The sequence below is a fragment of the Acanthopagrus latus genome, chromosome 23, assembly GCF_904848185.1.
Source record: "Acanthopagrus latus isolate v.2019 chromosome 23, fAcaLat1.1, whole genome shotgun sequence".
Lineage (NCBI taxonomy): Eukaryota > Metazoa > Chordata > Actinopteri > Spariformes > Sparidae > Acanthopagrus > Acanthopagrus latus.
Window position 1 is genome coordinate 12,604,816 of NC_051061.1, and position 20,461 is coordinate 12,625,276.

General features: G+C 43.0%; 1 protein-coding gene across 8 annotated transcripts in view; it reads right to left on the minus strand.

The window, feature by feature from the left end:
- The window catches only part of cep112 (centrosomal protein 112), a 103,570-nt gene that overhangs the window by 23,244 nt on the left and 59,865 nt on the right, over positions 1–20,461 (minus strand). For 5 of the 8 annotated variants that reach the window (XM_037090037.1, XM_037090035.1, XM_037090032.1 and 2 more), the window contains 3 exons: positions 19,032–19,262; positions 5,735–5,797; positions 971–1,120 (listed from right to left, as the gene is read on the minus strand). In XM_037090037.1, coding sequence (XP_036945932.1) covers positions 971–1,120; positions 5,735–5,797; positions 19,032–19,262 — 444 coding nt within the window. Of the gene's footprint in view, positions 1–970; positions 1,121–2,105; positions 2,233–5,734; positions 5,798–16,786; positions 17,311–19,031; positions 19,263–20,461 lie in introns of those variants that run through there. The other 3 variants (XR_005073032.1, XM_037090036.1, XM_037090039.1) reach the window with 3 other exon arrangements.

A 20,461-nucleotide genomic window follows, 5' to 3' on the forward strand; every position in this document is an offset into this window, starting at 1 on the left:
ATTGAGAAGATAGGAAGATAAAGAGAAATGGATAAAAAGGCAGACAGCTTGAAGGTTGACTGGAGCTTGTGCAGACGCGACTAGAAGTACAGTTTTTAATCCTCTCCATTGTAGTTGACAGTGTATTTACATGTACTGAAGTGGCAAGAGACAAGTAAAAAGAAAATATGTAGTACTCAGACTTAACTTACTGCTTATGTAAACTCAGCTTTTTGTGGGCGTTGGATTATTGCAAGTGATGACTTAATCAAACAACTTAATAACACTATTTATAACATTATGGGATGTATCAAAAATCCCTACGTGTCACTACAGAACAAATGATGTGTAGAGGAGTGAAACTTTGCAACATTCAGTACACTTTTCAGTCATATAAAATAAAAAAAAAAGGACAGAAATACAGAAATTTTGTTTCTCTTGTGATCAGTGTTGATCAATGCAGTTTTCATTAAAGGGCAACTTCACCGATTATGCACATTAAAAAGTGTTTATTGGAGGTATCGGAGAGTACGACCGCACATGTGAAAAAAAGTAGTATTAAGTATATTTGTGGCTCCAGAGGAAGCTGCAAATCCAATAAATTTTCTCCAGTGATGTCACTCAGTGGCTTAATTGCATTGTGGGTAATGTGCCTGGGTATGAAAACGAGAATAAAAAAGGTGTTATCTCTGGTTCAGCTGTACCAATTATCATCATTTCATATCCAACAGAGTTATAGGAGTGCAATGTTATACCGGTGGACTGCTTTTCAAAACCTTGCTACTACATTACCCAAGATGCAACTTGACATTGCTATAGGCAATTCATTAGATCACATGTTGCTTCCTCTGGAGCCACAACAGGCTTTAAACTACTTTTTTCACATGTGCAGTCGTTCTCTCTGACACCTGTGAACACACATGTGAAATTGGTGGAGGTACCCTTTAAGTGTGATTAAGTGAGTGGTCTCCTGTGGGTGCCAGACACTGACCTTGTTGGCCTGATCGGCATGCTGAGCCATTGTTCTCCTCTCTTTATCCCATCGAGCATTCGCCTCCTCCAACTGCTTCTCCGTGGCCTGCTGCAGACGAACAGCCTCCTCCTTTGAGTCACACACAGACGTCTGCAGCTCCGCAATTAGCTAAAGGTGAGACAAAAACACGAGTGTTTGATTTTACTAAGCAGCACAGAGACAACTGACCACAACATGTTAAACAAACTGGTCAGTGAGTGAATTAAACAATGAAGCTGTATGTCAGCTCTTGTTTATAAGATAGACATACTTTTTTTATGCTAATGTCTGTTATGCAATCAACCTGTTGCCAGACGCAAAATGCTAAACGTTCCCTGCACAAAATTGCTGGTTTGCTTCATTTCACTGGTCTCTCACAATGACTTGCAACAGATTCTCACATTTGTCATGGATTCGGGTGGAACACACAATCACCTTGAATCACTGTTTTTCCCAGAGTCTCATGTCTTGTGTCTTTTTTGAGACGAGACAGAAAGAGAAGAGGGAGGTTAAAAAAAAAAAAAATAGACAGGAAGGAAAAAACAACTTCCTTTTGAAGAGCAGAGTGACTTTGTGTTGGTGAACTTGCGGTGCACACCAAGATGAAAAGGAAGTGCCTCAGCTTTGAAATCCTCCAGTCAAAATTAACATTCTATTTAAGCCACTGTCAGGGAAAGGCAGAGGGGAGATGAGAGAGAGTAAAAGAGAGAGGGAAAGGAAAGGAGCGAGAGGCGAAAGGGAAAGAGACATAGGTGGGGGGTGGGTGCTGCTAGCTTTGGGCTAGACAGATAATTGTTTACTGTGTTCAAGCTCTGGAGGACTAGCCCTGCTGGAATCTGCACACTGTGTGGGAGTTAGAGTGGTGTGGGTTAGACCACAGATAGAGAGAGATGAGAGGGAGATTAGGCTTATTTTGTCAGTGGGAAAGCCACATGAAAGCAACAAATGGCACATTATTATGGAACATCTTCTCTGGGCGTAATAATTATTTTGCAATATGGATTCCCTGCATCTGCCGGTCTGCAGCCCCAGGCGGTGGCGGCACACTAAACTAGTGAACTCAGCTGTCTGTCTTGTTATTCCTGTATATATATATAAATACACGCCACAGCACCTTTCTCTCCGTCTGATAGCCAGCCAGGCCTTTTTAAGTCTGTAATTGGTCTGGTGAGACTTGTCTTTTCCCCCAGCCTACTAGCATCTCTGTTTCGGGCTAAAGGCGGGATTACCTCTCCATGAACCTGAGGTAAAAAAAGAAGAGAAATGAGCAGGTCTGTGTTTATTCAACTGTTTGAAAACAGAAAGGTGAATAATCATATAGTGATGGACACAGTAGATTCTCTGCAATGTTAACAAGTGCGAGAAGTTGTTGGCTAATTTTGAAAGAGCGCAGCGGTCAGAGACCGAGAACAATTTTGGGGCGTCAGACTCTGCTGTATTTATTTTGTTATTCCTAACCTACTGTATTCCAGCTTTCAGCATCAAGCGAGGAGAATCTTAAGTTTCAGTCTGGCTCAATTAAAGTCCAAATTCTACATTTGCTTTGTCTGAGAATGGATGAATGGATCCACTATACATGAGTTTTGAAAGCATATGGAAGGGGTTAGTGGTTCAATAGTTATTAAACATTTTAGAGGATTTCAGAGGGTTTATTGCCAACACAATTCTGATTTGCTCAGTGATTTAAAAAGCATCCAAAGCATCCAGAGTGCTGTTTATACGACCTGTTGTATTTGTGAGTAATCCAAGTACAGTCTTTACCTGTTTAACTATTTACTGGTCTCTACCAACTACTGGAGGAAATATTTTGGTCTTTGCTTGGTAAATGCTCCACAATGTTAAATAGTGTTTTTTTTTTTTTATAGAAACAGTTGCCAACTATGTCAACAACATTGACTAAGATGAGCCGGGGAAAAAAAACTGAGGGTTGTAAAAAACAAAACAAAGCCCTGATATAGAGCAAAACGGCATGTTGAGTTCTCAGTTGATGATTCTCTGCTTGTTCATCCCTACATTCGACCCCCCGTCACACTACGCAAGAACATACAATTCATTGGTAACATACAAGTACTGACTGAAGCAACTTTAACAATGAGCAATAATCAGCATAAGCAGTGCAGGATGGTTCATTACTGTATTCAAGTATTTTTTAAGCAGTGAAAATGCATCAAAAAGAATACATAATGCAAAAGATCCTATTTGGTTAATACATGCCCAAGAGGTCACATGTGAACATTGTCTGTGGAACTTAACCACTATTGTGCAGCAATAAATGAGCTATATTTGCATATGGAGTGAACTTCGACCTCTTTCTTCCTGAACATGGCACCTCTAATGTACTGGGCCTCCCATGGCAAATTCTCCTCCGCCTCCTACCTACTCGCATGGTGGACGGTCAGGGATAAAGTAATGATCTCCCACAAGTGCTGAAGCTACCACCCACTGCAGCCTGATCATTAAGAGGGGGAAGAGAGCACAGCCCTGTTAAGTTCACAGGTCACCCAGGAGGACCACTCACAGCTAGACGCTTAACACACAGGACTGGATCGGAGAGACACTAATTAGGAGAGTCTATGTGTGTGTGAGTGTGTGTGTGTGTGTGTGTGTGAAGGCAGAGAAAGACAGACAAAAGCCAAGAGAAAGGTGTGTGTGTGTGCGCGCATGCACGTAAACATATACCCTTACGTGGTGCGTCTCCAGTCCCCTCAGGATAATGTATGGTGTGGTATGTTTTTAATTGGGCTATTAGCTATGCAGTTGAGCTCAAGAGCGATGCCCCCTGTCAGACACGGAGGGGTTAACAACTGGGGTTAGCTTTTGAGGTTCAAAGGCCTCTTGTTTACATTTGACTGAGTCGCCCCGAGGGAGGCTTCCACCTTTACCTTTTAAAACAAAGCCGCCCAAGCCCACGACAAATATCCTGCATTAATCACGCATATTAATGTGTTTGCACCAAAAACCCCACACCTTCAGCATAACCTTTCCGTATACCAACACACTTCAGCAAAGGTGTCGAATTCTGCGAGCCTTTTTCTCTAATGTCAGAGAGAGTGTTGTTTGTTGAACCTGTGCCAGCTTTGTGTCCCCAAAACAGAGGATTAATCACTTGTTGCTTTGTCTGCGGTGGCGTACCGCACCGCCATAGCGGGCAAACACGGCTGAACTTTCGCACAGCATCCGACTTCTTTTGAAGTCGAGCATTGTGTAACCTAATAAGCTACCGTTTTCTCACAACATCTGCTTGTCAACCCCGCTTTCAACTCTGTGCCTTTGCCAGCCAACCCAAAATGGGGGGATTTAAAGAGGAGAAGAAAGAAAGGAAAACAACACCCCCCCTCCCCCCTTTGAATCTCCTCTTTGGGTAACGAGGCGCAATTACGGCCAAATGATTGTGATATTTTACCCTGCTTCATAATCAAGAGGAAAACTCTTTTCTTTTGTAATGTAAACACTACTTAGGGTGTTTTGGATCTTTTAAACTGGGGAGGGAGAAGCGGGCTGAACTCTCCAAGACATCTTTCTGAATGACAGAGTGTGTCCTTGGAAGTTATATACCTGGTGGGGGGGAAGAATTACCTCAGTTTTAAATGGGCTCAGTCTGAGGAGACGAGCAGTAATGTTTAACATATGGCCCTCGATGATGCCATGGTGCGAGGAAGGGAAACGGGTATGGGGATGAAAAAAAGAGGTAACGGGTGAGAGAGAAGAGAAAACTAGCTAACAGAAAGGGGACAAAGTGAATAAAACAAAATTTAGGCAAAGTGATTGTTTCATAGTGATTTACACAATGCTACACAGGCTACTGCCACTTGCGCCACATGATATCACAGATGACATGGTGAGAGTTGAAGAAAGACTCAGTAAACTTCTCATATTTGCAATATGCGATCTGATTATAATTCTATATATAAGAAAAAGTATGCCGTTAATACACAACACATATCGATTATATATCAAATTCATCCAGTGCTGATTTGGTGCTATGATAATCAAAGGGTCAGATCATAGACTGCACTATAAATTAGTTTCAAAACAGAAGATACTGTTAAGTGTAACAAAACCCATCTGAGTTGGTTTTTGAAGTGTAACATGACCACGCTGTGACAATAAAGGCATTTTAATAGTTTTAAAGAGAGTGGCTCGAAGTTTTTCTTGTGATTATTTCATCTACGTGGATCCCTGTCCAAAAAGCGACTCTAACAAGCAGCACTACATCATTCGGTTGCCATTGGTTTTAAGGAGAGACTGGAGTAAAATATATAAAAAGTAATGACCGTGATGTTGTCATTGGCTTCAATGCAAAGTGCAATATGTAAGAATCGGCCACCTCATACTCAAAACAAATTGGGGGCAACATATCACCACCAATGTTAACCTGTGTTTACAAAGGCCCACATCAACACTTTGGTGTAACACCTCTGGACACCAGACAGTGGAGATTTAGACATGCGTTTACTTAACACAAACATCTCTACTTTTACGTTTAGATTTATTTATCGGAAGTCTGTTCAACCCTGATGCCCATATGACATGGGATGTGTGTTTGTGCACATGCGCTCCAGGGTAAGGGCGGGGAGGGCTTGCTGCGAGTTCAAGTATGTGTGCACATGCGTGTGTTTTCATGCGTGCTTTCTTCAACCCTCCCATCAGTACATTTGTCGAATCTCTCAAGCGGTTCTGGGGAAAAAGAAGCATATAAAATGAAAGGGGTGGGAAATAGGGTGGAAGAGAAAAAGCGATTACCTGGGCAGACTTGGCGAGCTTCTGACTGTACTCCTTCTCAATCTGCTTCAACCTGCTGTTGGTCTGCAACAAGAAGGGAGAGGGGAGTGTGAGAAAGAGATATGCAGACAGACGGATAGAGAGACACAAAGAGAGAGGTGGTTGTGAAATTGAATCTTCTGTCAGGATGTGCACACGCTACCCGCCCAATCTGCCCAGGCTCACACACTCACAAACACACTCATGTTGACCTCTGCCACTTGGCAGCGTGTCCCCACGGTGCAGGCCTGTGGCCTCTTTGGCACGGTGCCCGTCCCGAGGTTCATGTGTGCCAGCAGGTAGTGACGGGCATGGTGCACAGTGGGCACCACTCCCCCTTTGATCCCCTGCCAACAATTCATCACTTTACAAGAAGGGGAGCAAGTGGAAGGGGGGGGGCAGGCTAATGTGAAACTGCCACTTAGCCATAGGAGGAAAAAAGAGAGACGATCAGGAGAAGCCGGGAGACACAACATGGTGGAGACAGAAACGGAGTGAATGGAGATTGTTGTTAGGAGTTTATTGAGCGGCGCTCCTCTCTTTGTTTTCAGTTGTTGCTCTATGGGAAGCTAGCCAGCTGGAAGCAAAGACTGCGAGTGTCTAATACAAGACCTGTCTCCATTCAGCTCGCCGCGTTGTGAAGCCAGAGTTTCAGTGATAGGCTGAACAAGTGGAGTGAGATAATGAGGTGTGAAGTGCTGGAATTCTATGGGGATGTAAATGGCTGGCTGCCTGTATACAAGGTGACAGGGTCTATACAAGTGCTGTAGAAAGACTACGGCCCAAATTAAAGTGGGATATAGGTCATTATTTGAAAGGCAGGCAAGTTTAAAATTCTGAGTTTAAATGTCTCAACCAAAAACTACATAGTAACTCTTCTGCTAAAATCCAAGTGTTCATAGTTACTGTACACCACATAACTGGGTTCTTTTGCATCACTGCATGCCTGCTACACACAATTTTAATTCATTTCTCTGCATGTGTACCTGAAGATGCATTTCATCTCATGCAAAGGCAAGAAAGTCTAAAAACTGTGAGAAACTCTCTATTCTCTATTGCCCAGTTAGCAGCTCGCAATGTCAGTAATGTTTGAAGCAACTAAGTATAACAACACTCAATTGTTAGAAACTCCTGTTTATTGAAAATGGGAAACATTAAAATACCAATATAAAAAAAAAACTTGATCTACACACACACACACACACAAACCAACACGCACAAACCGACATGCACAAACACACACGCTTTCTTGTCCTGACAGCCGGTGACAGACAGACAACCCACTAACACACCGTTTCATTGAACGCACCCCTCGCAGCCATCAACACCTGAGCTGCGTTTGGACTCTGCGCCCCATCCAAACGCTTCCTGACAAACACGGCGTCCCGCTCGGAGCGGTCACACCTGTCACCGCTGAAACAGTGAGCCGTCACCAAGGATACCGGCCTGTCTTCCTGCGCCAGGACTCTTTTGAGTGGCAGCCTGCTCGTCCCTAGGGGCCCTATAGCAGCTGATGAGAGAGGGCTAGACAAAGAAGGATGTAGAAAAGGCGAGAGAGGAAGGACTGTGTGTGGGAGTGGGGCGCAAAAGGAGGCTTCCTATGTTTTTTTTTTCCCTTACAGCTGAGACATTTGTTGTCTCCTTCTGCTGCTGCGAAAGTGCTCCATCCTTGGGCTGGAAGAAAATGTGATATGGCAATATATTGAAGAACTTCACCTTGCGATACATTATTGATATACTGGTGCCAAATACTGACATCTTTATGAGGAGAAGCCAGCGCTCACAGTGGACTGTCTTGCAAATTTGACTTATTGAATCACTACTGACTCCTCATGGTGGCGCTAATCAAATGAATGAATTAAGGTAAGCAGAAGTTAAATAACTTGGATGACAACAGGGGGATAATGACCAGCAGTGCAGAGTTACACGGATTGAAAAGATTTCAGTAGCATGGTAACACCCTTCCATTAAGCATTTTAACTCAAGAACTGTTCTGTAGTTTGGACTTTTGCCTGTTTATGGCTGTTTTACATTAGGATGATGGCAAATGTGGATACTGACAAGTTGCAGTCTCTGTGTGAAACAGGCAGTAAGTCAAATTATGTACATTTACTTGTACTTTGTTTCATCTCACTTGTCAAATTCTGTGAATCTGACACTGCTTTTTTCCCTTTTAAGGCAACTTTTTTCTTGTCTTATACTGTATTGAGAATTGCAGAGCCAAAGCCTTTTCAAACCAAGCATTGATTTTAGTGGAAAACTGGAAGGACCTCAATGTCTGCTGAAATGTCTCTTTGACAGGTGAAATCCTTGTTCCAGCTGATGTTCAGGTCAAAATTTGGTCTCACAGCATCTACCTCAACAACCAAGTCAAGGACAATATATGGTTTGAGATCGCCCAACGGCTGGGATATTTACTTGATTACGCTACAAGTTGGTCATGGAGAGGGGCATTTGTGGTCCAGGGGGAACTTGGATGTAAATGACCAAAATCTGACCTTGAAGTGTACCTCGCAAACAGGAGTAACAGGGAAGGATTTGGAACAAGGCACCACGGGTAATTCACACTGGACCTGGTGTGCATAGTTGCCATGCAGATAAAACGTATGCCAACTTTCCATATTGCTGCATCGCATTTTCGCACCGGTGGGAAACGGCTTGTACTCTGCGATTCCCACCCTCACTCCATCCTGACCACAGCGCACTTGAAATGACCCTGTGGTGGTGGTTGCTATGAGATTTTCTTCAAGGATCATTTATAAGCAGGCAACATTTCTGAGAGGAGTTATAGCAAAAGATGAGACTTAAATGTGGCTCATTAGTGAAAATGTTTACATGAAAGTTATACATCCCCATCACTTTTACAACTGACTGTGAGGCAATGAGGTGAATGTGCATGCCTGTGTTTTCACGTGAGTGGATTCATGGAAAACATATGGCCATACTGACATGCAAACAGGCTCAGATGTTTCATGAAAACATAAAGAGCTTGCTACTAGCCTATTCCTTTTTACCTACAGCCACTCGGGGGAATTTAGCAGGAAGGCATTATACAACATCATACATTATACAGCTCAACCATCCAGACACACATTCAAAATGGCTGGAAATAGATGAAGATATGGATAGTACATGCAAGGAAAAATAGCCCAACAGAACTGTGACAAATACAAAGGGAAAATCAGAGCTAAATTAAAAGCCCAGCTCTGTGTGTGTGTGTGTGTGTGTGTGTGTGTGTGTGTGTGTAAGCACTTTCAAAGAGACTACCTGTGCCCTGCCAAAGGCATTTTGGTGCTGAAGGCACTTTGAGGCTGTATCAGGCTCTTCAATCGCCTCTTAATCCTAGCTGTGTGTGGAGTGCGGCTGCTTTGAAGTGTGTGTGTGTGTGTGCGTTTTTGTGCGGGTCCTTGTGTGTGTGTGTGTGTGTGCGTGTGCTGAAGAGAGTAGAAGTGGATCTGAAGGCAAGGCATGCACCGCTTACCAGAACTTAATTAATAATCTGCAGTGGGAACCTGGCCAAACACACACACACACACACGCGCACACACACAGTGCGCACTTAAAAAAGGACAGACGGGGGTGGCGGACAACAGGGTGACAACTTTCTCTCTCTCTCTCTCTCACACGCGCACGCACACACACTTGAGCTAAGATATGCACACAGCTTATTCAAACACGGACAATGGACAAACAGGATGCATGAAGGCCAAGCTCAGATCCAGAGTTTGATCTAAAGCGGCCTGGAAATGAAATTTGCTCAAGGTGTGCAGACCCATTGTTTGGAGTGAACCGCTGCTAAAGGAGGAAGAAACCAAAGTAAACATTTCTCGATAGAGTTAATGCAACCAACACGTGATAACTCTATCTGTGTGTGCGTTCAAGTCAAGTGTGTCTGTTTCCAGTATAGTGCAGTCTATAGTCCCGGGCAGGATATTGCCTCCATATGGCATTTTTTCCCCCCCGATATGTTTCCAATCATCTCGCGTTGCTAAAGAGCAATTATGTTTTTTCAGCATCGTCCTACAGCTGAACTCTGACAGGAGATCGTAAAAAACACTGACGCAAGGATGATGTAACTCTGCGCACAAAAAAGGACAATTTCGACATCCGACTGACAGGTGATAAGGTCAAGGAGGGGGACGTGTTTGTGCAACAATGACTCACCTACAGTAAAGACGGTAATTTAATGGTTGTTCTCGTTTTCACCCTACACACGCACGACATATAATGCACACCAGGGATCTGGTCTATAGGGTGCATTTCTTGAAAAACAAACAAACAAAAAAAACAAACAAAAAAAAGAACTGATTTCAAAGAGAAGTTGCCCCCCCCCCCAATTGCTCCACAAAGCCTTCAGTTTTAGTGGCAGCGGTATTTGTAAGCATTCAAAACAATCCTCTGTTCACTACGCATGTCTCTCATAACAATTTGAGTTCAATCTGCCAGCGAGGGAGAGCTGGGAGATGTTATTTGCTCGTTTGTCTGTAATCATTGCTGTCTTGCTGTGTATCAGCGTGTGCGAGAGAGCGAGTTGGTGCTGTAATGACAAGAGGCTTTATTTCCATTTCACAGTTTGCCATCACTGCCTGTCAGTAGTGATTCTCTTAATCCCCGCTGCTCACTGTCACCGCTGCATCTCTCTCATACACACACACACAGAGTACAGAAATAATGCATCACGGGCACAAGCACAGACAGGCATACGTGGATAAACATACATCAAAACGCGCCGACACACACGACATGCAGAATGTTCAGAGACTGCGCGCTCAACAAGCCGGTTCTTGGTATCAGAAAACCAATTACACCCATTAGCATCAGTGTGAGTGGGCTTAACATCTAACCCTCATCACAGGGTCAAGAAAAAAAATTTGGTTTGAGGCGGTGAATGTGTAATGGATGGAGTTGCGTGTAGAATCGCAGATTGCTTCAACACAAGCAGGTGGACGGACTTAGAATCCACAGAAAAAGTGTCTCATTCAGGTTTTCTGTGTACAGATTTGTGTAAACTGTTACATGGGCAAAGATCTTAAAGGGATTGTTCAGGCTGTTTTTTTCAAGTGGGGTTGTATAAGGAACCTATCCATAGTCAGTGGATTACCTTTACAGTGTTTACCCTACTATTACCTTGGGCATGGGACCCCCAGCCCCACCAAAAGAAACAAAATATTTTATTTATGATGAATTGTTTTATCGTTCTTTTCAGAGCTATCAGACTCCTTTGACGAAAACAGTAATTCTACCTCGCAGAAGAGAGGGTTCGGTGAATCTGTTTAAACTCTTTAAAACACTGAAGTCACAAATCAACACAAACTAACAGATGGAGGCAGTGGTACACTTGCAAATATTCTCTGAGGTAAAATTGCAGTTTTTGTCAGAGGAGTTTGGTACCTTTGAACAGGGCAAGGACGGATAAAACAGCTTCAGATTCTCGTTGGAAAGGAATATCTGATGGAAAGATAAAACAGCGAAAACATTATAAATAGTGTATCTTTTTTTTTTCTTTTTAGGTTGGCCTGTTTTAGGGTGGCTAAAATAAATGTTGCTGCTGACACCATCCATAGCTGTACATTGCTTAGTATCCTACGTCGGCCCTCCTGCTGCTTCTCCAAATTGGGGACGTGCAGACCGCCATCTGCTGTAGGTAATACATCATCTATGGAAAAGTACCGCGTAAACCCCACTTGAAAAACCTGAACTATCATTTTAGCTTGAGATGACTGTATTTTGCTAAAGGAAATGTAAAGTTTCTCTACTTGGTCATTGAACTTTGATCGAACTGTGATATCTGTCTAGTTTTCTTCCTAGGTAGACCTCACTTCCCCATCTATTTATGCCTCCATCCTTAACTTTGATCAATAAGTCTGCCTGATGTTCAGATGTAGGATGATTCCGAGTTGAATTAGAAACTTAACCCAAAAAAACAAGAGCCCAATATCATGGTGTCCCACTTAAAACTCCACTTCAAACCAAAGTGTAATCTATAGCGTGCAACAAGATGGGAGCTGCCTGACGCCATGTTTTAATGCGATTGAGAAAGTGTGTCGCTTCCCTCCCTCCTCTTGGATGACTTCAAAAAGTGAGCAAGGGAGCCGTGTGATGTTTTTTTGGGACGGCAGAGCCTTTACTTTGACTCTTTCATCTGCTGGGTGAGTCACTCTCGCTCTCTCTCTCCGCCGCCGGGCCCGATGGTGCACTGAGGAAAACGAGGAGCTCAGATAGGTCTGGGCATGCGTACACGCACACAAACACATAACATATGTTCATACACAAACACAGGAACACAATCCTGAGCACTTTAATGTGTGTTTGCGCAGCAGCTGTGACGTAAACATATACTGACGGCAGACGAATGCTAAATTCAGACACACCATTTGAATAATATGACTGCCGCATCACCAAACACCCCAAACTACTGCTTTCTCCCCTAAAATCAGATCCTCTGCTCTGCCTCCTCCATCTCTTTGTCTCCTAGTTAGCCTGTTAGTGTGAGGTGAATGTGGGCCCTCTTTGATCCTCCCTCAGCCTGTGTTTCTCTCCTCCTTGTCTAATCCATGACCGACTGAATAATGTGATTTGGTGTATCTCCAAGTGGCAGAGGACCAACCTAATAAGTCAGCAGTGACAGGGGGGCAAAGAGGGAAGAACAAGACGTGACTATGGCGACAACAATGACAACAACCTCGTACCACCATCTTCTGGCTGAGAGGGTGAACAGTATGCTAGCCGAGCCTGACAGAGCGTGGTGATAAGAGGGTCGGGATCAACGTGAGTGGGGATGGATGGACATACCAGATCTCCCTAGTTTCACTTCCAGCATGCTATTTTTCACTACCATAAAATAATAATAAAATAGGAATTGTCCTTTTACCTGTTGTGCTGTTTGTCAATCTAGATTGTTTCGGTTAGGGTCAGAATGGTTGTAGATTATTGAATTTGTGCGTATACAAAGATAGCTTAATAAATAACAGAAGGAATGTTTAGTTTTATAAACAGGTTTTTTAAAAAAAAAATTCCATCACAGAACAGGAATAATAAATAACAATGACAACAAAGTTAAGAATAAATCAGTGATGTAGCACTTATTGGTCAAATAGTTATTTTAAACAATGGAAACTGGTCTAGAATTATAATATATCGGTCCATCACTAGTAGGAACTATTGTCTTTTTTACTAAACTACCCCCCAAAAACATAGCACAGCTCTTCAAGGACAAGTAGCTTAGTTCCATTACAGTCAAGAGACTGCACATATCTCTACAGCTGATATAGCCAAGACTTGGCAACTCACACAGGAACAATCAAGATGGCTAAAAAGCAGTGCAAGTAAGGAAAATGTATATTTTTGATTTGGGGCTGGACCAATGTGGAGACAAGGACATTCATGTTCAAAATACTGTATGATACTATGATACTATGTATCATCACTACTTGTGGACTTTCTCCTTGTGTCAATTAGAAAAGAAGCACAAAGCATGAAGGCTGGCAATGTGTGGAACCCTAACTTCAGTGAGAATCTAGAAAAATCAGCTGTCTGCATGTTTTTGCACTAAAAGCTCCTTGGGTGGTCTGCTCACAAGTGCACGGCTCTAAATATGGATGTGAATGCACAACAAGAACGCGCTGAAGATGCATTAAGATCCAATCAGCGGAACCACATATAAGGACGGTCAGAGACGCGTGTGTCCACACTTGGAAAAACAGTGCGAAAGCAGATGGGTCCTGGGCCACATAAAACGATCGCCGAGTCAGCTCTGTTGCAACAAACAAAAGTTATATACAGATGATTTTCTTTTGCCAAACAACTTAAATGAGGGTTTGAAGTCTGTGCCCTTGCTGAAACTGCGACTGCAATCCTCTTCCCCATCTGTGTTACTCATCACAAACAAGTTTCCTTTTAAGCAGCAGTTTCTCACAGATGGAATCGTATGTGAGTGGGAGACCGAATCTGCTCACAAATGATCACGGAAGACACCATGAAAGAACCGCAGCCCACCATGAACTGAGGTTTAAAGAAAATCTGGATTCATCATATCAAGAGAAGGCCACACATTTGATCAAATGGAACTAGTCAACTTAGAGTATGCACAGTGCATTATCCAAGTTGAATTTGTAGTAGGGATTGACCGATTATCGGGCTGATATTCAGCATCTTTGCAGTCATCTGTATTTACATTGGCTCTGGTGAAACAATCTCTCACTCGTCCTGTTACACCATCTGATTGTGGTGTGTTGCCATCAACAGCCGATGAAAACTGAAAAATTTGAATCTGCAATGTTACTAGCACTAGTTATATTGATCAAAAAAATGTAGTGGACAGGTAGTCAAAATAGCAGAAAATACCATCAATACCATACCAATACCATCACTGTTTTTCTTCCATGAAGACTTGCTGCAAATGAACATCGGTTCCAAATACTGGTTATTGGCCTCTTTGATAATAATTATTGGTATCTGCCCTTAAAAAAACATATTTGTCGGTCCCTAGTCTGTAGTTATATTATATGTTTATTATAAGACGTGATACCAAAGAACATCAGCTCCTTGAGTGCCGCTGGCTGTCTCATGTAGAGCCTAACCAACATATCAATATTTGGGTCCAATGATATCGATATTGGTAAGTAAAAAGTTAGAATTTCAATGTCTGTCGATATATACATGCTTTATGCAATGATCATTCAAATATCAAACACTTACAGATATGCAACAGAGGCATGATATTTTACAGTTTAACACTAAGCTTTATTGTCTAAAAGTACAGCAGTGCACTGAAATAGTACATTTAACTGGGAATTTAATGATTCTAGACGATCCCAAGCATGTTTCTGCATTACAAAAAAAAGTTTTCATATTGGTGCATTTTAGGAAACTAAACTGACACAGATACTTCATTCCTATCATCATCTAAAAGCCTTTACAATTCAATGTCATTTCATAAGGAGTTGCACAAAAAGAACCTCCCACCTCAGCTCTCCAAACCAACCTAACTTTAAAGGAAGACTCTCTCAAGTTTTTGGATGAGCATAGACTTCATCTCCCTGACGCAAAAACCTGCAGGGGAAAAAAGGGACTAATTGCAAGACAGAGGCCTTCATACCACAGCTTCCTAATGCCAAACCTGTGTGTGTGTGTGTGTGTGTGTCAGAGAAAAGAGTGAGTGCTGTCGTGCCTTTCATGTCAACAAGTCATGTGGGACCATGTGCCAGAGGGACACTGCTGCTGTGACAGGGGGTGCAGGGATTGGCTACTGCATGCCAAAAAGCTGCTTTCTCATTGGCTGATGTTTGCCTCCAGGTAGTTTTGTCACACTTGGTTAGTGTTTGATGAAATGCCCTGTCCCTTTGATCTGAACTGAAAGTAGGCATGCACGTGCACACACACCACACACACACACATATGGAAGTACTACAAATACGCACATACACACTCAGACTTTATGTTTCTACTACTTGCTCGAGGAATCATCGGTAGATGTGGGCTTCAGCCCGTCCTCTGTCACTGTGCAGACCCACTTTACTACGCAGGTGTTTGGCAACAATTAACAGCCATATGCACACATGTGCAATATGTAAACATACTAAGTACATATGAGTGTGCGTTCTCGCTCTCACACACAAACTCTCCAGTCCGAACAAACATATCAAACAGAATTTGCACATTTAATCTCCTCTTGCAGTTCAAAGAGCCATGCTCTCCAGACTGAGAGAAAATATTAATTCAAGGTTCCAGACGTTATTCACTTCCTATCAAACCTGAGCCCTTCTGATCTTTTGTCTCACTGTATCTCAGATCTCTAGTATTGACAAGCGGGGAGTGAGTAGGACACAGCTGTGTAAGGTGAAGAGGTCCAACACAAAGACCTTTTCTCCACTAACTAAACTCTAAGCTTATATAATTCCTTTCGTTCAGCACAGATTGAAAATATGACCTGTGTTTTATAAGCTAGTGGTCATACAGTGGAGCGTGAGCATGTGGTTAAAAAAAAAAACGTGTTCCCACACTTCCTCAAAGACAAGCCTTGATTTCGAGTAAGGCCAACTCTTTACAGACAGCCCTAGTGTTTTAGGTTTTGCCACAGTTAGGTGGTGGTGGTGGTGGTTAACGGAGGAGGTGCGGAGTAGAATAAAAAAAAGTTAGATAAGGAGGTGGTGGTGTGAGTGAGAGGCAGGATTCGTGCTCACTGTGGCCCAGAGATGAGGTGTCTTTATCAGGCACAGAGGCAGCTTCACAGGGCCCTCAGTGGAGAGCGGAGATTGGGAGGTCTGAGGTTGTGTGTGCTCAGTCTCACCCATGAACACAGTCACACACACATTCAAAAAGATAAACTTCAATAGCCCCCCCTCCCCACACACACACACACACACACACACACACACACACACCTTCTTCTCAGTCTACCTCCATCGCTTTTCCTTCGCCATCTTTTTGATGCAGCTCAAATGCATGGAACTATCTTAACGTCTGATCTTATCTCCTCTGATATTCTGTTTCTCATTATTTCATTCCAACAGCTTCGACTGTCTACTCCCAACCCAAACCCCATCCCCCTGTATCCCTCTGTCTCTCCCTTAAACGCATGCGTCTTTGATGGGAATCCATTCATGGATTTAATGGATTTCTCTGGCCTTTTTTCCAGGATCTGGGAGATGTGTTCAAAAAAAAAAAAAAAAAAAAAAGAGGAAAAGCTGGCCTGCCCAGGCTCTGCTTCCAAGAGCATGGTGGACTGCAGAGGACAGCATTTCTGTCTGCATCAAAAGAATGAGAAATTTTCAGCTTACAAAACAGGCCGAACCAGTCAATATGGATCTGAGAGCTGGCTGACTTCAATCCCATGTGAAAAAAAAGCAGGGCACAACGAAGTAGTGAAACTTCTCCCTGCCCACTCCGAAGTCAAACTTGGACACAGATTAGAAAGTAGAAAAAAGGGGGGAAAGTAAGACGCTCAACCTTTGGTGAGGGTTTTTTTTTTTTTGCATGTGTGCACTTTCAGCTGACAAAAAAAGGATGGAGAAATCATTTATCTCTTTCATAAAAAGTAAAACTAGCACATTGCTTGTAGTGTTATCAGTTTAAGTTCAACATTCAGCCGCACTGCTTTGAATCGACTCCAGATTCCGCGACAACTGTGGGTCATTTTTATCCCAGAGTACAGAAAAAGAGCAAAGAGAGAGAGGAATTAAAGTGCGCCAGCAGGATAAAATAACTCTTAGCTGTAAAACATCTTTCATATATCAAAAAAGGGACTGACAGAGATGGCATGATTTCTTCAAATGAGGATTACCCTGTAATAAGAACACTCTTTTCCCTCGGCCCTCTCTCCCCTCAGTACCTCCTGGCTCTGTGTGCCATATGGAGCCAAAATGGCCGTTTGGGTGCTTTGGAGGTCCCTGCATTCCCGGACTAATGCTGCGCAGCTGGCGCGGGATGGTGTCTAATGAAAAATGCTCTCTTTGATGGGCCCTGCCGAGGGATTAGGTTCTGATCAACACCACCTTAGGTCAGCTTCCTGCTAGACCAGCACAAGATTATGAGTGATTTCCCAGCCTTGGGTCCAGTTTCTGTAGAGAAGAGGGGAGCAAACATGAGACAGACAGGGAGAAAGGAAGCGGGGGACCTTAGAAGTTCTTATTGAAGTACTTCCTGGTTCACTAAGATAGCAAAAAGCAAAGCTGGATAATGACTAAACTGATAATGTTGTGGTTTCCCCACTATGTCGGTATATCCTATGATGGTAAGAGGGTCAACCAAATGACTTGATTTCTACAAATACATTAAGTACATGTGGTACAAATGCTAATAGCATCATTGCCTTATTGAACGTTCTGTCTAAGGATCAGGTTGTAGTAAAATACTACAACAGTTGCAAGCTGTAGCAAAGGTATAAGGCTCTTTGGGTTGAGTCTTATCTTATACCCATTATCTTATATGGGCCTCTCAGATATGGAATGACCTGCTGGAGGTGAATAGGGACGCTTTCAAGGGGCAATATGTCAAAATCTGATCTAAAGAAAATTCAAATACAACCTAAAATCCTCAGCAGGATGTGAAAAATAACAGTTTCTCAGTCTATTTATATAGCAGAAACTTTAGAATGCAAACAAACTAGCCCCAGCCCACCCCACTCTAACACTTTTGTGCTAGCTGTTTAACAACAACACACATTTGGTTAGGGTTGCCTTCCTCCACCTGTGGGCCTGTCAGGTAGAGTGGGTCGTCCACTAATCACAGGAGGCAGTTTGATTCCTGGTACCTCCTGTCCAAATGTCCTTAAGCAAAACACTGAGTTCCTGATGGCCGGCACTCTGCATAATAACTTGCTGCCATCGGTGTTGTGTATATGCGAATGAGTGGTGAATTGCAGAAGGCGTTGCATAAAAGTGCTATATAACTTGTCACAGTCCCACACACGCAGACTCACAAACACAACCTGTTCTCACTGACAACACTGATGAATAACAACAGCTTGATAGGGAGACAACATTGTTCACACGTTCTCTGACAAATATCTATGGGAGAAGGAGATGCACGCAGAGGCAGATGTTCAGAGAGAGAGTGGGAGTGGAAGTAAGTGATACATACAAATGATAAAAAAAGCTTGATTGTCTGAACAGGAATACTGCGAAAACAATATAACAAAACATGTTGTAACAGCCGTAGGCTGAAAAACTGTCTTAACTCCGAACAAAGATGTGTCATGCCCTCTCTCTTGCAGTCAACTACCCATTCAACTCACTTTAATGTTAAAGCTGAAATTTTTGAACTTTAAACTGGCACTAGTAAAGTGCGAAATCGGTGCTGACTGTACAAGGGCTACAAAATAATGACACCACCAGCATTAGGATGTTCTGTGTTATTTTGTTCTATGTTATTTTGTCTGCCACCAGGCACAATGTCTCCTGGGGAAAAGGAGTCAGCCTGGAACATTTCTATCTGCTTTCATATCTCCAGTACAGACTATGTGACTAAACTCATGCTTTTGTCCAGTACTGTCAGCAGTTGTTACTCTGAAGGAAACAGAAAATGATCTGGTTATATTTGCGACAGCAGAGCCAAGAAAAATGCCAACTGAAACCAGCAGGAAGTTGGCGGGGGGTGTGTGTGTGTGTGTGTGTGTGTGTGTGTGTGTGTGTGTGTGTGTGTGTGTGTGTGTGAGTGGTTATCTGTTTCCACTTTAATGTAAACAGGCATTCATCCACAGGCAGTAAAGAGTAATGTAATGTGATGTATGCAGACAGTATCCTATTGGAAACTCAGTGTTTCCCTCCTACCGTTCACCCACCTTCTCCTGCGCAGCGTCCCTCTCCTGCTGGTGTCTACTCTCAAGGTCGCTGCGGATGCACTCCACGTCAGAGCGGAGTCGGTCCAGGGATGCCTCTTTGTCCAGGAACATTTTTTGTTTTTCCTCCTCCCGGAGTAGTGCCAACTCAGCCAGCTGTTGCTTATGATGTGCATGGGCACCCTGGAGTTTCTCGCTGAGACTCGACACCTCGGCTTCCAAATCTGAAATCCTCTGGAAGGAGAGAGAGATAGAAATGTAAAGATGATTCAGGTAAGTACGGTCCTGCAGATATCGCATGAATCCAAACTGTAGGGTTGGATGACATTTCTCCATATTCTTTTTTTTTCAGAGCAGATAGAAAAAAGTCAACTGGAGTGCTACTTTTAGCTGAAGCTACAGTATTCAAGATCTATTTTTCCATTACTGTGCATCCTCAAGACTGATTTATGTTTGAATGTACCTTTATTATGTACTAATGAAGAGTTCACTCTTACATTCCTACACTGAAAAATATCAAAAGCTCTCTGATAAAGTTGAGAGTGACAAAGAGAAATAGTGATACCCTGTGTCTTGTAAGGTGAAAATAAAGAAACAAATGTCTCCAGACTGCAGCCGTGGCATCAACTTAATGATAGATACACAGTATGCTGATATGGATAAAGATTTAAGACTCACTATCCAAGTTTGAAGGAGTTTGTCTACAGCTGAACTGCAGACAAAGTGCAGACAAAGTTTCACAAACACACTTGCATGTTTCCTTTTTCCTCTGGATGATTGTGTGGGTGCTGCTGCGATGGCCTGACCCTCTCTCCTGACCTTTTGGTTTTTTTGAACTGCTCTGCCTCGACTTTGCCCAGAAGAGGCCCTTTAATAGCACTGCCAGTGAGAGCCAACGTTACATAGTGGGAATTGCTAATCAGCAGAACCCTGCGGCCTCTGAAACACCAGACTGGTTTGATACCGTACTGCCAAAACTGCATCGCTTTTCTGGTTTGATGAAGGCGGTTTTGTTCAACTTCAAGGTGCAGTAGGAGCACTTCCACTATGTGCATTTCTCCCTGTTGCAGCTGGAAAAGTTCACAAGTTCACTGTCCTCAAATAGCCCACTTATAGCAACCATAGAACAGCACAGGTAGTACCATTTGTCGGTATAATATAATCATTCCCTGCACTTAACAACAAGCAAAAATCATTGTAGTGGATTGTGCGTGACTCAAAGATGCATTGCAGTTGTGGTGTTTCACACTTCCCTACCTATATTGCACATATTCCCCAGCTATTGCACATCCTCATTACTTCTCCTTGGTTTACTTGCTTTATTTCTTACTTTGGTTTGCACTGTCTGTGCTCTGCCTCCTGCCCCCTCCCTCTCCCCAAAAGCCTGGGCATCCCAGGACAACGCCATGTTAAGGCAATCAGACAGAAAGTGT